General features: G+C 42.9%; 1 protein-coding gene across 9 annotated transcripts in view; it reads right to left on the bottom strand.

Annotated features, from left to right (window-relative positions):
• CSGALNACT1 (chondroitin sulfate N-acetylgalactosaminyltransferase 1) overlaps positions 1-14188 on the bottom strand; it is a 352092-nt gene that overhangs the window by 42720 nt on the left and 295184 nt on the right. For all 9 annotated transcript variants that reach the window (XM_032162332.2, XM_058441982.1, XM_058441981.1 and 6 more), the window contains one exon: positions 9480-9696. In XM_032162332.2, the coding sequence (XP_032018223.1) occupies positions 9480-9696 (217 nt within the window). The remainder of the gene's footprint in view (positions 1-9479; positions 9697-14188) is intronic.

The following is a 14188-nucleotide window of genomic DNA, read 5'->3' as shown; positions in this document are numbered from 1 at the left end:
ATGTTGCTACATAACCTCCGGCTCAGGTGAAATCAAAACCAACTTCTATTAAGTCTCCAAAGAGAAACCTTTACCCAAATACAATGAATGATATAGATTAGCATCTCTCAAACACATTAGCCATCCAACTTTCTTGGTGCAGCTCTGGTGTACAAATAGTGAAATGGCCTAGGGGAGAGGTAGAGGGGCTTAGGGAAGGCAGGAGGACTAGACTATGCAAAATATATCATTTTCCTGTTGGGGAACACAAAGAAACTGGGAATCTCTATCATGATCCAACATTTGATGACCGGAGGCCTTTCTATCACATATACCAGCCTCGCTAAAACATTCCAGGCTCATTTCAATTTCCGAGAATCTATACATACTGCTTTAAAATAATTTTCCTGAAATTTTCAGAACCATCTTAATGTTCTAGGCCAAAAAATGAATAAAAGAGAATTGCTAAAGAAAATTCAAGTACAAAATTTCCTTGATACTGTATTAAAATATCATAAATGTTAGAAAGAGAACATTAAGACAAAAATCACCAGTCAAGTCTGAGGGGGAATATAGCAGCACGAAAAAGCGTTCTCAGTCCAGCTGGAAGCAGTCAAAATAAAAAATCAAGTAAACTTGGAATTGAGAAATTTTTTTTTAAAGCAAAGTGAAGAATATTTTCCATAAAAATTCTGCCTTTTTCCCCTCAGAGAGGCTCAGAGATAAAGACCAAAGAAAATCTATAGCTTTGTTATTACGAGGTTCTTCCTGCTATCACAAACAAAATAGACAATGAAGTAACCAGCTGGCTTAAAATCTACAATATGGAAGGTAAGAGAAACAAAGCAGCCAAAAACCAAATTTGAGAATAGTTTCAAAGGCAAAATGGGGTGGAAGAAGAAAGAAGAAAGAGAGAGAGGAGGGGGAGGAAGGAGAAGGAGAGGAGGAAGGGGAAGAGGAGGAAAGGAGGGAGGAAGGAGGAGGGGGAAGAGGAGGGGAAGGGAAGGGGAGGAGGAGGAGAGGAGGAGGAGGAGGGGAGGAAGGGGGAGGAGAGAGAAGGGGAGATGGAGGAAAGGACAAAGGGAGGGGAGGAAAGGAGGAAAGGAGAAAGGAGGAAAGGAGAAGGAAAAAGAAGAATGGAAGAAGGATAAAAGGAGGAAAGGAGGAGGAAAGGGGAAGGAGGAAAGAAAAAAGGGAGGTGGAGAGGAGGGAGGGGAGGGACCACGGGGGGGGGGAAGGGGGGGGAAGGAGGGGAGGGGATGGATCGAGGGAGAGAGAGGGAAGGGGAAAGGGAGGGGGAGAGGGAAGGGGAAAGGGAGGGGGAGGGGGAAGGGGAAAGGGAGGGGGAGGGGGACGGAGAGAGGGAGGGGGAGGGGGAGGAGGAAGACGAGGAGAAGGAGAAGGAGGAAGAGAATGAGAAGAGGAGGAAGAGTAAGTAGGTTTAAGCCAATATGCAACTGGACAAAAAGGAAACAGAAAAACAGCAGGAGCTACATTTAAAGCACGCTTTCCCTGGTAAGCTCCCTCTCTTCCCAGCCACAGGTAGAGTCTGCAGAGACCCAAGAGAGGTGGGTGGGGCATTCAGGAGAGAAGAAACTGCACATGAAGCCTGTGAGGGTCCCACATCAGCCAGGACAATGACAGCAGGAGAGAAGGAGCCTGCCACAGTTCCAGATATTTGATTTCCACAAACAAAAATGAAGTCATTTGCAGGTACAGTGGCTCACACCTGTAATCCCAACACTTTGGGAGGCTGAGGCAGGCTGTAAAGTGATCTTTACAGACGATCGCATGAGGTCAGGAGTTTGAAACCAGCCTGGGCAACAGAGCAAGACTTTGTCTCACTAAAAATCTGGCTGGATGTGGTGGCATGCACCTGTAGTCCCAGCTACTCAGGAGACTGAGGTGAGAGGATCACTGGAGCCCAGGAGTTTGAGGCTGCAGTGAGCCATGATCACACCACTGCACACCAGCTTGGGCTACTGAGCTTTTTTAGAGGCCGTGTCTCAAAAAAAAAAAAAAACAAGAAAATGGACTCACACAGCACATACATAGCCCCATAGCACCAAGAACAGAGCAGTCTTTATTGCTATCGAGGGGTGCAGTGGGGCTTTTATTCTTACTCAGAGATGACAATACTCAAGCTTTAGCATCAAGCTTTAGCATCATGATTTCTTGTAAATGTGAGGAATATCATTTATTTGGTGGCTCAGTGCCTCTTAAATGAAGGCCCTTAGGGTCTGGGTGCTAGGAGAAAGCTCATCTCACCCAGTGGACGACAGACTTCTCTTCATTAAACATGAACAGCTGGAGGACTCTGGCCTTTGTTTTACCCCTTTCTCCTTGCCTGCTGGGACGTCCTGAAACCTAGTGTTTTTGACAAGTTCCAACTTTCTATTAGTCTCAATTTCTAGGTGGACCTGTCCCTCTTCCCATATTGTTATTGAGTCCTTGTTCATTGAACTTTATAAAAATGGTTTTATTAAACTTGTATTTTTTAAAACACAAATAATTTTTGAGAGTAGTTGAGATGACTATAAGGAGAAGAAATAATAATGACAATAAATAACTTAGTCCACACACTCTGTGCACCCAGGAATAAATTTTGTTCTCAGGGACCACCCCAAGCACAGTTCTAGAGCACAAAGATGTGCCCTTTGCTTCCTTCCAGATTATACCCGTGCCTGGCCACTACCCCGGGTGAGCTGCTTTCTGCAGACCTAGCCTTCCCCAGGACTGCTTTGTGCCTCATGACCAGGGCTGCTCTTTCTTGGGAATTCCAGGCTCCACACCTCTTCCTTCTGTCCAAGAAGACATATTTATTATAAGTTGAAGCCATGCAAGTCTTTTCTAGGTAAATAATTACCAAATTGATGCTGATGTGGAAAAACCTACTACTGATAATAATCCGCATACAACTGCAAGGGGATAGGGCCCATCTAGACCAAGACTTTCCTTTTACAGAAGATACTAAAGCTGAGATACATGAAGCAACACATAAAAGATTCCTCAACCAACTGTATGAGAGCAAAGGGTGTTGATATTTTAAAGGTGATGCATGGGAAGGATAATGCTTTAAATACATTCATCTCAAATAGCAATCATTGCAAACTGTGTGCCAAAAATAGTTGAAAATGGCAACAATTTTGCCACCAAAAAATGACCAATGAGGGAGACATAATCTTCTGCTGTCAACTTCAACAGAGTGGAGGCCAAGGAAAGAAATGGAAGGTTCTACATTAGCTTCCTGTGGCTCCTGGCCCCACTTACCACCTCCAGAAGGGAAGCTCATTGGTGAGAAAACAGAGAAGACACAGATTCAGGTGTGAGAAGGCAGCCTGGGGGACCTATGGAAGACACAAGAGACCTTGGCTTCCACCTAGGACCTTGGCACCAGCAGCAGGAAGAAACACAGCAGGCTATTTTGGTATTTCTACAAATTTTAATGAAAGTGGAGAGGGAAGGTAATTCCGTCCCAATTACTTGTGAACCCCTGAAAAAAAAAAAAGCAGGGAAGGGGAGATTTGACATAAGCAAAGGAAAAAAAGCTAATCACTTTTAGTGAAGATCTTTTATCTGAAGAGTTAGAGGAGAAGGGATGAGAAATACTGAGAGCCGATGACATGTATGCATCTCCCCCACATCCCACAGAAGCGTTAGAAACAGAGCCAAAACTTCCTTTTTCCTCTTTTTGGCTGGTAGGCGTGGAAAGAGATGCTGAAGACGAGCAAGTCAGCTGGAGACGTGAGTAACTGGGGCTGACTCTTTGTGATGTCCCAGGCCTCAGCCCTTATATGAAGGCCATTATGAGGGCCAAATATGACACATCCACCCCTTGGGAAAACAATTAATTCCTCCTACACCAAGTGAGCCTGGCAAAACTCACATATCCATCCCAGGGTTCCGAAGAGCCACGAGAACAGGGAACTTCAGCAAAGGCTGCACAAAGCCCCTGAAGGTTCTTCCTCTCCTCCACCCAGCTTTCACACTACAAATAAACTAAACAGAGAAATACCCTGTCCTCAAAATATGCACAACAACTCTCAGTCAAGATGAGGAGAGAGCCAAGGAGAATCCACCCATACTATGCTCGAGCAAACAGAAGGCTGGGTAGTCCCCTGCACGTGATGAGAAAAGATAAAAAAGAAATCATAGCAACCACATCCCAAGAATCAGAACAAAATTAAAAGGAAAAATTAAGAAATAGCATGTAAAGCGAAAGAAAAAAATGGGTCTGAAAGAAAAGGTAACTCAAAAAGAAGAAAATTTCTTAGAAATGTTTCACACTTTATTAACAAAAATATGAATTTAATTTTTAAAAAGTCCAAAGAGAAAACAATAAAAACAACAGAATAACATTAGCAGGCATACTGTGTGCTCAGAAAATAAATCAACAGCCAAAATGCACAGAAGTAATACATTAGAAATAGGAAGGTACAGAATACATATGTCAGAAAATCAAATTACTGACACAATAAAGGTTTAAGTAAAAGCAGATAAAAGACTAAGGGCATTAAAAAAACAGAGATGCTAATAAATGGAGAAGACCTGTAAAATATATAATTGCATCCATGAAACAGAGAATCCAATAAACGAAGCAAACAGAACTCAAAAATAAAGCATCCAAAAATTTCCCTGAAAGAACCCACAAAGCAAAATAGGAAACTGTACTACAGAAAAATCAGCTAAAGAACAACAGACATTGGCCAGGTGTGGTGGCTCACACTTATAATCCCAGAATTTTGGGAGGCCAAGGTGGGCAGATCCCCTGAGGTCAGGAGTTCAAGACCAGCCTGGCAAACATGGTGAAACCCAACCTCTACTAAAAGTACCAAAAGCAGCTGGGCATGGTGTCATGCATCTGTAGTCCCAGCTACTCGGGAGGCTGAGGTACGAGAAGCGCTTGAACCTGGGAAGCAGAGGTTGCAGTGAGCCAAGATTGTGCCACTGCACTCCAGCCTGGGTAACAGAGTGAGACTCCTCCATGAGAAAGAAGGAAGGGAGGAAGGAAGGAAGGTAGGGAGGAAGGGAGGGAACAACAGAAGCTGAGAAGAGACATAACCTGATTAAGTAAATTTGATTAAAGACTAATGAAGGAATTCTTCAGGCATTCTGGCAAAAGCCGTTTACGAGAGAGACAAAATAAAGTGCTCTTACACTTCACCAGATCATTTAATGTCAGAATATCTACAAAGTCCTGAGGAAGGACAGTGTGTCCCATGAATTTTAAGCCCAGCTAAGCTCTCTGTCCACGATGACAACAAGTAGATACTCCATTCTCAAACATTTGTGACCTTTCTTGAAAAATTTTCTTGACCATACAATATAGACAACTAAGAACTCAGGAATGGAAAGCTATTGGAAAAGGACTGCTGATGAATACACTAAATCCACTTAAATCCAGAACTGTAGACACTGTAGTGATAAAGTGGAATGTAAAGATTGTAACCCAGTCAAGGTCAAAGTAATAGATTGCAGCCAGGCACATGGCTCACGCCTGTAATCCCAGCACTTTGGGAGGCCGAGGTGGGCAGATCACTTGAGGTCAGGAGTTTCAGATCAGCCTGACCAACATGGTGAAACCCAGTCTCTACTAAAAATACAAAAATTAGCCAGATCTGTTGGTATACGCCTGTAATCCCAGCTACTCGGGAGGCTGAGGCAGGAGAATCGCTTGAACCGGGGAGGCGGAGGCTGTGGTGAGCTAAGGTTGTGCCACTGCACTCCAGCCTGGGTGACAGTGAGACTCTGTCTCAAAATAAATAAATAAATGATTGCTAACAAAATTCAGAAGATGAGACACAGAAGGCAGAAAGTGTAGCTGTGCTGATTTCCTTTTGTACTGCAATGTTTCAATCAAAAAGTTACAAAATGTAGTTAAAAAAATAATATTTCCAACCATTTTTTGTTTTGCAAAAATTACTTTTTAACTTCAGCGGGATCTCTTGGGAACTACTGTCTCTTACAGTGAAGACACATTTTCTTAAAGTTCAGCAAATCCTTTATTATACTTCCAGTTTTCTTCTATGAATTTAAGCAAGATACATTTTAATTCTATAAGTAGAAATAGAATGTATATCTCATGTTGCACTGACTTATTCCCAGCTGGCAAGCAATTCTTCTATCTGCAGACATGCAAAGAAAATTGCCCAGAATGATGTTCAACTAATGTTAATAAGGGTTAATTCTGTGAGGTGAGACCTGAAGTGACTTTTTAAATAATTTATTCCTTGTGCTGTTCTACACTGCTTAAACATCTTATAATGGCCAAGTATTACCTTTTACAAACTAAAAAGTCATGTTTAAATTATAAAAGCCAAAAATAATCTTTCACTGAATCTTTAAACAAAACATAAAACATATGGTAGCTATATAAATATTTAGAAAACAGAGGAAAAAAAGGAAATACAAATTGCTTCCAGTGTCATCCTCAGTGTCAGCCACAGTTCACAGTCTCCAGTCTGGGGATGAAAAGGACTTTATAAAGACAACATCAAATATTTATTAAGTAGCCCTTTATATTTTCTCCCAGTAATTTTATGGTCATGCTAACTGCATTTAAATATTTAATTGGAGTTTACTTTGCTTTTTTGGTGTGAAATAAGAATCACATTTTTTTCTGCTATGTTTGGCTAGTTGTCCTGACACCATGCCCTGAATAACCCCTTCTTTGGGTTTGAAATGCCGGCTTTAATAAGGTCTTGTGAAGAATTAAATACTCACAGGTATTTACCCTCTCGCATCCCAGTTTTTCAGAGACCTCAACACTCTCAGAAATGCCTTGACTGCGACATAAACTCCCTACTCAGCCTCCTGCTCCAGTGTCAGCTGTCCTGCGCAGATTCTCTTTGTGTCCCACTGTCCCCTGTCTATATATCTGCCACAGTGCCTGGCTCTGTATTTGCAGCTTCTGCTATTCGTGAAAGTAGGCACCGCATCTTGAATGTATCTTCTGATCCCTCGCACCTGGGTAGTATGTCTAGCACATGCAAAAGGCTCTCAAAATATCCTCTCCAGGTCACAAGTATTCTGTCACCCATCCCTTCCTACCTCCACAAGCAAGGGACATCCAAATAGTAAAAGTCCATATGGTGAGCTGAGATGAATCAGCTCAAGGCAAACTGCCCTAGGATTTTTGTGTTCTTTTAAAACATTAACAGAAATCACGTTTCATTTCATCCACTCCGTTTTGAGGCTTGTAAGCTACTCATTCGACTCTTCTCAACGAAACTTCCCTTCCTGTTTTACTACTATTGTTAATTGCTTAAAATTCTCACGACACTAAGGAAATAGCTGTTCATATATACCCAAGAGAATCCTGCTATTTCACGCCCCAGGAGTCCTACAGTGAGGATTTGTCCTTTCACGGAGCACATACTTCCTTAGTGTAAGCGCCACCTTAGCAAGCCTAACATGTCCAAGGACTCAGAGAATCAAAGCTCAGGACCCTGAACCCAGTAAGACATAGCTTCTTCGCCAAAGGAACTTGCTATAACCTAGTCCTAGAAATGGGCATTCTAGCTGCTGAGAGTAATGATTTCACTTAATGCCTAATGCAAACCACATTCAGGTCTGACAACTGCATTCAGAATGCCGCAGGTTCAGTCATTCTGGAGATGTAATGTTTAATCAACCAGTGGCACTGTGCCATTCAAAAGGGAAGGACTACAGAGAAAGAGAGCAAAAACACTAAAAGAAGGTTGAAAGAAGCCAAAATTATAAAAACACTCACTTCAGGACTGGAGCCAGAGGAACACTGCAAACAATTATGTGATCATGCACAAAGGAGTATTCTACAAACTGGGAAAAGATCAATCAATCGGCCCACTCTACTGTGGATTACATCATGGCTAAAGGCAAGCTCCAGCTAATAAAAAAAAAACGTAAGAACTAGGGAATATGAAAAAGCTAAGGGAATTGAGAACTGCTATACCTCGGAAAGAAACGACTAGGAGAGTTTTGATGACCACCTTCAAATACTTGAAAGCTTATGATGTTTAAGAAGAAACAGACTTGTTCAGTTCTCCAGAGGCTAGAATTAGACCCACCAGGCAGAAGAGACATGGAAGCTGACTTCAGGTACAAACAATAAAGAACTTCCTATCCAGAGATGGTCAACAAAGCAGCAGCTTGACTAGAAATGTACGCAGCTTCCTGGTGCACACACACATTGCCTAGAGAACCCTATGTCAGAAAGACAGTCTGAATTAAGGGAAGATTAGACCAGATGACCTCAAAGGTCTAAGGACTATTTGATTCTGATCTTCAAAAAACTTAGTTTTAAGTGGGTTACCCTTTAAATTAAAAGAGTATGCTCATGAACCAGAATTTTGAAAGGTATCAACCACACCCTTATACTGAACATTATGCCTTTTAATAATGTAAATTTACTAAGATTAAAAATCAAGGCTGGGCACGGTGGCTCACCCCTGTAATCCCAGCATTTTGACAGGCCAAGGTGAGCAGATCACCTGAGATCAGGAGTTCAAGACTAGCCTGGCCAAAATGGCGAAACCCAGGCTCTACTAAAAATGCAAAAATTAGCCGGGCATGGTAATGGGCACCTGTAATCCCACCTACTTGGGAAGCTGAGGCAGGAGAACCGCCTGAACCTGGGAGGTGGAGGTTGCAGTGAGCAGAGTTCGTGCCACTGCACTCCAGCCTGGGTGACAGAGTAAGACTCCGTCCCATAAAAAAGAAATAAAAAATCAGCTTGATCTTTCAAGATTTATAATTAGACAGTAGGATTTTCTATGTTTAAAACAAGCTGGCGAAATCACTTAGCTGGTTATCCTCAGCCAATATGTGCATCTGAGCCATCACAGCTTCTAAGATCCAACACTGCGCAATCAAGGGCTTAAAGGCACACATCTAAAAACTTCATCAGCATGCCTGAAAAATGAAACCCAGCTTAGTCTCATTGAGTAGCTACAAAAATGTGGGCTTGAAACCTTCTTGGTATAATTCTACAATTAAGTCTAAGATGATGCAGGTTAGAATAAAAGATAGATTTTATTCCAGTGCATTGCAGCCACCACTGGAACAGGACAGCAGGTGAAGGCAGCCTAGAACCAATCAAGAATACCTTGCATAGCTTGCCCACTGTCAACGTGGGCTCTGCCACCGCCAGCTCCTCTCTGCTCCTCAAGACTCTAGGCTGCTGACTTGCCTGTGAGTCTTGGTTCCTGCTATCCCCAAACCCGAGCCCCTCCGCAAGTCAGAATGAACATAACAGGCATTCGGTCATCTTTGTAGATCCTGGTGAAAACCCAGTCCTTCCTGCTTTTCACTTCTGAAGGTAAATATGCTTGTAAGGCAGTTTTCTAATCGCTCTAGGGAAAGGCAAATACAAATGATAAACTTTACATGGAGAAAACAGAGCTGAATAAGAGAAAGGAGGCTTTGTACTCGGCAGGGGAAATGAAGGAGATGACGGGAAATGTGTCAGTGTTCTAACACACACCATGCGGAGGAAGATAAACACGTGCGAACAAACCAACCTGAAATTCTGCATGAACTGCCGGAACTTGTCCACCCTTTTTGCTAGAGGCACGATAACATTGATAAGCGTGTTGGCCATGTTGAGCTTTTCATTTTTCACTTTCATGATGGGGCCGAATGGTCGAAACAAGACGAGCCGTTTGAATTCGTGTTTGTGGTCCCCTTTGAAGGTGAGCTCATACAATGTCCCTTTGTCCCTTTCTGTTCGGTAGATCCCTATTAAGAGAAAAACAAGGAAAGATAGTTCTAAAAATTAACCTTGGCTGCTGAGTGTTTTTTAACCGAGATCTAGCACAGACTGCCTTTAAAAAGTGTTTAAGATGAAATCTCTCCAACAATTATTCGAAAATTCAAAATGCTCCCAATTAAAAAATACCCAAAGAAGTCAAAATAGCATGAATTTTAAAATCACAGTTATGAAGACTGCATAAAAACATGGGAAATAGCTTGAAATGCTGGATACAAACTGTATTCATAGGATACAGAGGCATTTGTAAAAGGATTTTTAGGAAATAGGCCAAAATAAGACTGACTATGATACAGGGTGGGATTATGGGTTTTTTCTTTTCTTCTAGTATCCAAATTTTCTGCAATATGATTTGAAGAATATTAAAATAATTAAACTTAATTTTAAAAATAAGCATTAAAATTATGTCTTACAAATTAAGCCATTTCAGCCTGGTTGCGGTGGCTCACGCCTGTAATCCCAGTACTTTGAGAGGCTGAGGTGGGCATATCACCTGACGTTAGGAGTCTGAGAATAGCCTGGTCAATATGGTGAAATCCCATCTCTACTAATACAAAAGTTAGTAGAGCGTCATGTTGCATGCCTCTAATCCTGGCTACTTGGGAGGCCGAGGCAGAAGAATCGCTTGAACTCAGGAGGCAGAGGTTGGAGTGAGCCAAGATTGTACCACTTCACTCCAGTATGGGCAATAGAGCGAGACTCCTTCTCAAAAAAAAAAAAAAAAAAAAAAGTATGGGGGGTAGAAATTATGTCCATTTCAGATGAACTGACCATAGTAATCTATTTGGGACACCTGGGAGTAGCTCAGGGCTGGTCACATGGGTTGTGAGGCTGTCTGGAAGCTTCCAGAAGCATTAAAATAGACAACACATAAAATATTCAGTACAGTGGTATGAATACATCATATTTAGTTTCATATCTTCCTTCCTATCTCTAAACAGCATGACTCAGGGAATCAGAGCACATACTATCAAGCCAGACTGCCTGGGTTCAAATCCTGGCCCCACAGGTTTGCTTTGAAAAATTACTTCATGCTCCTGTACCTCATTTTCCCCACAGGTTACTGTGAGGAGTGAATGTTTTCCTGTGTGAAAGAGGTTAGAACAGTACAAGGCATGCAATAAACCCTCGATAAATGTTAGCTATCCTCACGACTCCCCTTTCTCTGAGAAGGTAGAGAAGCAGGAGAGAAGTCTAGGGACCATTCAAACTGTCTCCCATCCCATGTCACTGTTGCTGAAACTCCATAGACTGTCACTTGTCAGGTTGAAGATATGAACTCAGCATCTCAGCTCCCCTCTCAGAACAAGCCTCCCTAGGGTCTAGGTGACAGAATTTCCCAATCTAAGGATCAAATGATTTCCCTGATGCCTAAAGATCCATTTCCTTCCACTATCTCTGATATTATGAGTGTTTTCTCTACAGTCAGGAAACACACACACATACACACACACATTACAAATGTAAAATCCAACAAATCAGAAAAGCTTTTGGGTTACACAGCAGTCCCCATTTTCTAGTATCACTTTCTGCCGTTTCAGTTACCTGAAGTACAATATATTTTGAGAGTGAGAGAGAATCAGGGAGACACAGAGAGCGAGAGAGAGAGATAAAGAGACCATGTTTACATACCTTTTATTACTGTATATTGTTATGATTATTCTCTTTTGTTATTGGTTATTGTTGTTAATCTCTTTCTGGGGGCTTAATACTAGGTATGTATGTATGGGGAGAAACATACAATAGCTAGGGTTCAAGACGCTCTATGCTTCTGGGCATCCACTGTTGTCTTGGAATGTATCGCCTAGGATGAGGGGGAAGGACAGGACCGTGGATTCTATTCATGTCTCCTTAATCCCCACAGTGAACTAAGAACGCACCTCCCAGTCACTGACTGGCTACAGAAATCAATCTCCAGGGAAAAACCTGACAAGTGACACTGTGGAGTTTCAGTTACAGCGACACGGCAATGGAATACAGTTTGAAAGGTACAGAAATAGATTTCTCTCCTGCCTAGAGTCAGTTACAGTTTCTCAAGGTCTCTCACAAACCCTCCCTTTTTTCTTGCTCACTCTCCCTCTTCTCTTTCGTGGGAAGTACGTGTCTTCCTCGCAAATGTTGCCAAGTTCTCTTCTCTGTTTTTTTTGCCTTCTGGGAGCTTTTCATCCTACGGCACTGGTTTTACAGCCTCTTTGATCCTGTTCAAAGATTGGATTTCTTTGAGGTGCCACAGAGAGGAGTGTGGTCCTGTGAGTTTTCAAGGTAGTCTCGTGTCTCCCTACTGTCCTCACAGCCCCACCTGCAACCTAAACCCACAGTTCCGCAGCAGTGAACACAGCTATTTAAAGGCCCAGACATGGAGGAATTACAAGGACTAAGTTCCCTTTGGAAGCCTTCCCCAATGCGTTGAGTAAAAGGGTATCCTGCTCGACTGCCCTCAAAGTCAGGCAAGCTGAGAGTTTTGCTGAGCTCATGTTGGAAAAGATTTCAAAGTCCCGGAGGGAAAGGCTATGGAATAAAAGAAGGTTCATTTCTTAGGAAGCTCAAAGGACTTCTTTGAAAACATTAAGTGTTTCCCTTCAAAGACGGTTCATTCCTTCAGGAATGTAGTACTCACTAAGGCAACAGGCTCTTTTCCCATCTCTGATGCTGTGTGGGATCACAAGGTGAATCATCAACTCTCAGGGCCCAAATGAGGTGGGGCTGAGTCCGAAAGCAGCCACATTTGCCATGGAGGGCATATCCACACAGCACCCATATTCGCTATGCAAGGCATATCTGCACAGTAGCCACATTCACCATGGAGGGCCTATCCACACAGCAGCCACATTTGCCATGGAGGGCATATCTGCACAGCAGCCACATTCACCATGGAGGGCATATCTGCACAGCAGCCACATTCACCATGGAGGGCATATCTGCAGAGAGCCACATTCACCATGGAGGGCATATCTGCATAGCAGCCACATTCACCATGGAGGGCATATCTGCACAGAGCCACATTCGCCATGAAGGGCGTATCCACACAGGAGCCACATTCATCACAGAGGGCATATCTACACAGCAGCCGTATTCACCATGGAGGGTGTATCTGCACAGCACCCACGTTAATCACAGAGGGCGCATCTGCACAGCAGCCGCATTTGCCATGGACAGGATATCTTCACAGCAACGACATTTGCCATGGAGGGCATATCCACACAGCAGCCACATTCACCATGGAGGGTGTATCTGCACAGCAGCCACATTCGCCACAGATAGTATCTGCACAGCAGCCGTATTTGTCATGGAGGGCTTATCCACACAGCAGCCATATTTACCACGTAGGGCGTATCTACCCAGCAGCCACATTTGACATGAAGGGCATATCTGCACAGCGGCCACATTCGCCACAGATGGTGTCTGCACAGCAGCCATATTTGTCACAGGTGGCGTATCCGCAAAGCATCCACATTCACCACAGAGGGCCTATCTGCACAGGAGCCATATTTGCCATAGAGGCCATATCTGCACAGCTGAAACAGGTCTCCCGGTGTGGGTGACTGCATCTCGTCGAGTTTCTGTTATTCATGTCAGCGGCATAACTTCTCCACACAGTCATAAACACAGAAAATGCAGCTGACAGTTTAAGATACAGATAAAAATGTATGCAGGCTAAGATATGATTTTTTTTCTCCCAGTGAAGTCATTTTCTAGGAAGCAGGTTAAGAATCATTAACTTTTAAAAATCAAAATCCATAGAGTTGAAAATACAGATAGCAATATACCTAAACCTGTCTCAAGAGATGGACATGTATTTATGAAGAACCTAGAGAATGTAGTAATTCTTATTCATAACAACTCCTACGAATAGAGAATGCCAGCTGCCTTGGAGGTGCCTGCATCATCAGCCCAGGGTGACAGAGATCCCCAGCCATGGTCAGTGGTTCCAGGTATGGCACACTGCCCACCAGGAAGGTCACAGCACCCAGGCTCACCCCACACACCACAATTTATGCTGCTTTCTGTCTTCCACATACCATGCCTTGCAACAGTCATTACATCCATTTTTTAGCTGGTTTCTCTATACTCAGCTAATTATTTTAATTATATCCTATCAATCTGATTCGGGATCCCTTAATTTCATCTGTTTTCTTTTTTCTTTTCAACTTTTCTTTTAGGTTCAGAAGGAACATGTGTAGGCTTTTTACACAAGTAAACTGCATGTTGCAAGGGTTTGGTGTACAGATAATTTTGTCACCCAGGTAAACAGCATAGAGCATAGTACCCGATGGGTGGTTTTCCAATCCTCACCCTCCTCCCACTCTCCACCCTGAGGTACGCCCTAGGGTCTAATGTTCCCTTCATCGTGCCCATGGGTACTCAATGTTTACCTCCCACTTAAAAGTGAGAACATGTGTTATTTGGTTTCCAGTTTCTGCATTCACTTAGAATAATAGCCTCCAGCTGCATTCCTGTTAC

Source organism: Hylobates moloch, unplaced genomic scaffold (assembly GCF_009828535.3).
Source record: "Hylobates moloch isolate HMO894 unplaced genomic scaffold, HMol_V3 SCAFFOLD_8, whole genome shotgun sequence".
NCBI lineage: Eukaryota > Metazoa > Chordata > Mammalia > Primates > Hylobatidae > Hylobates > Hylobates moloch.
This window is presented reverse-complemented; position numbering and strand designations above follow the sequence as displayed.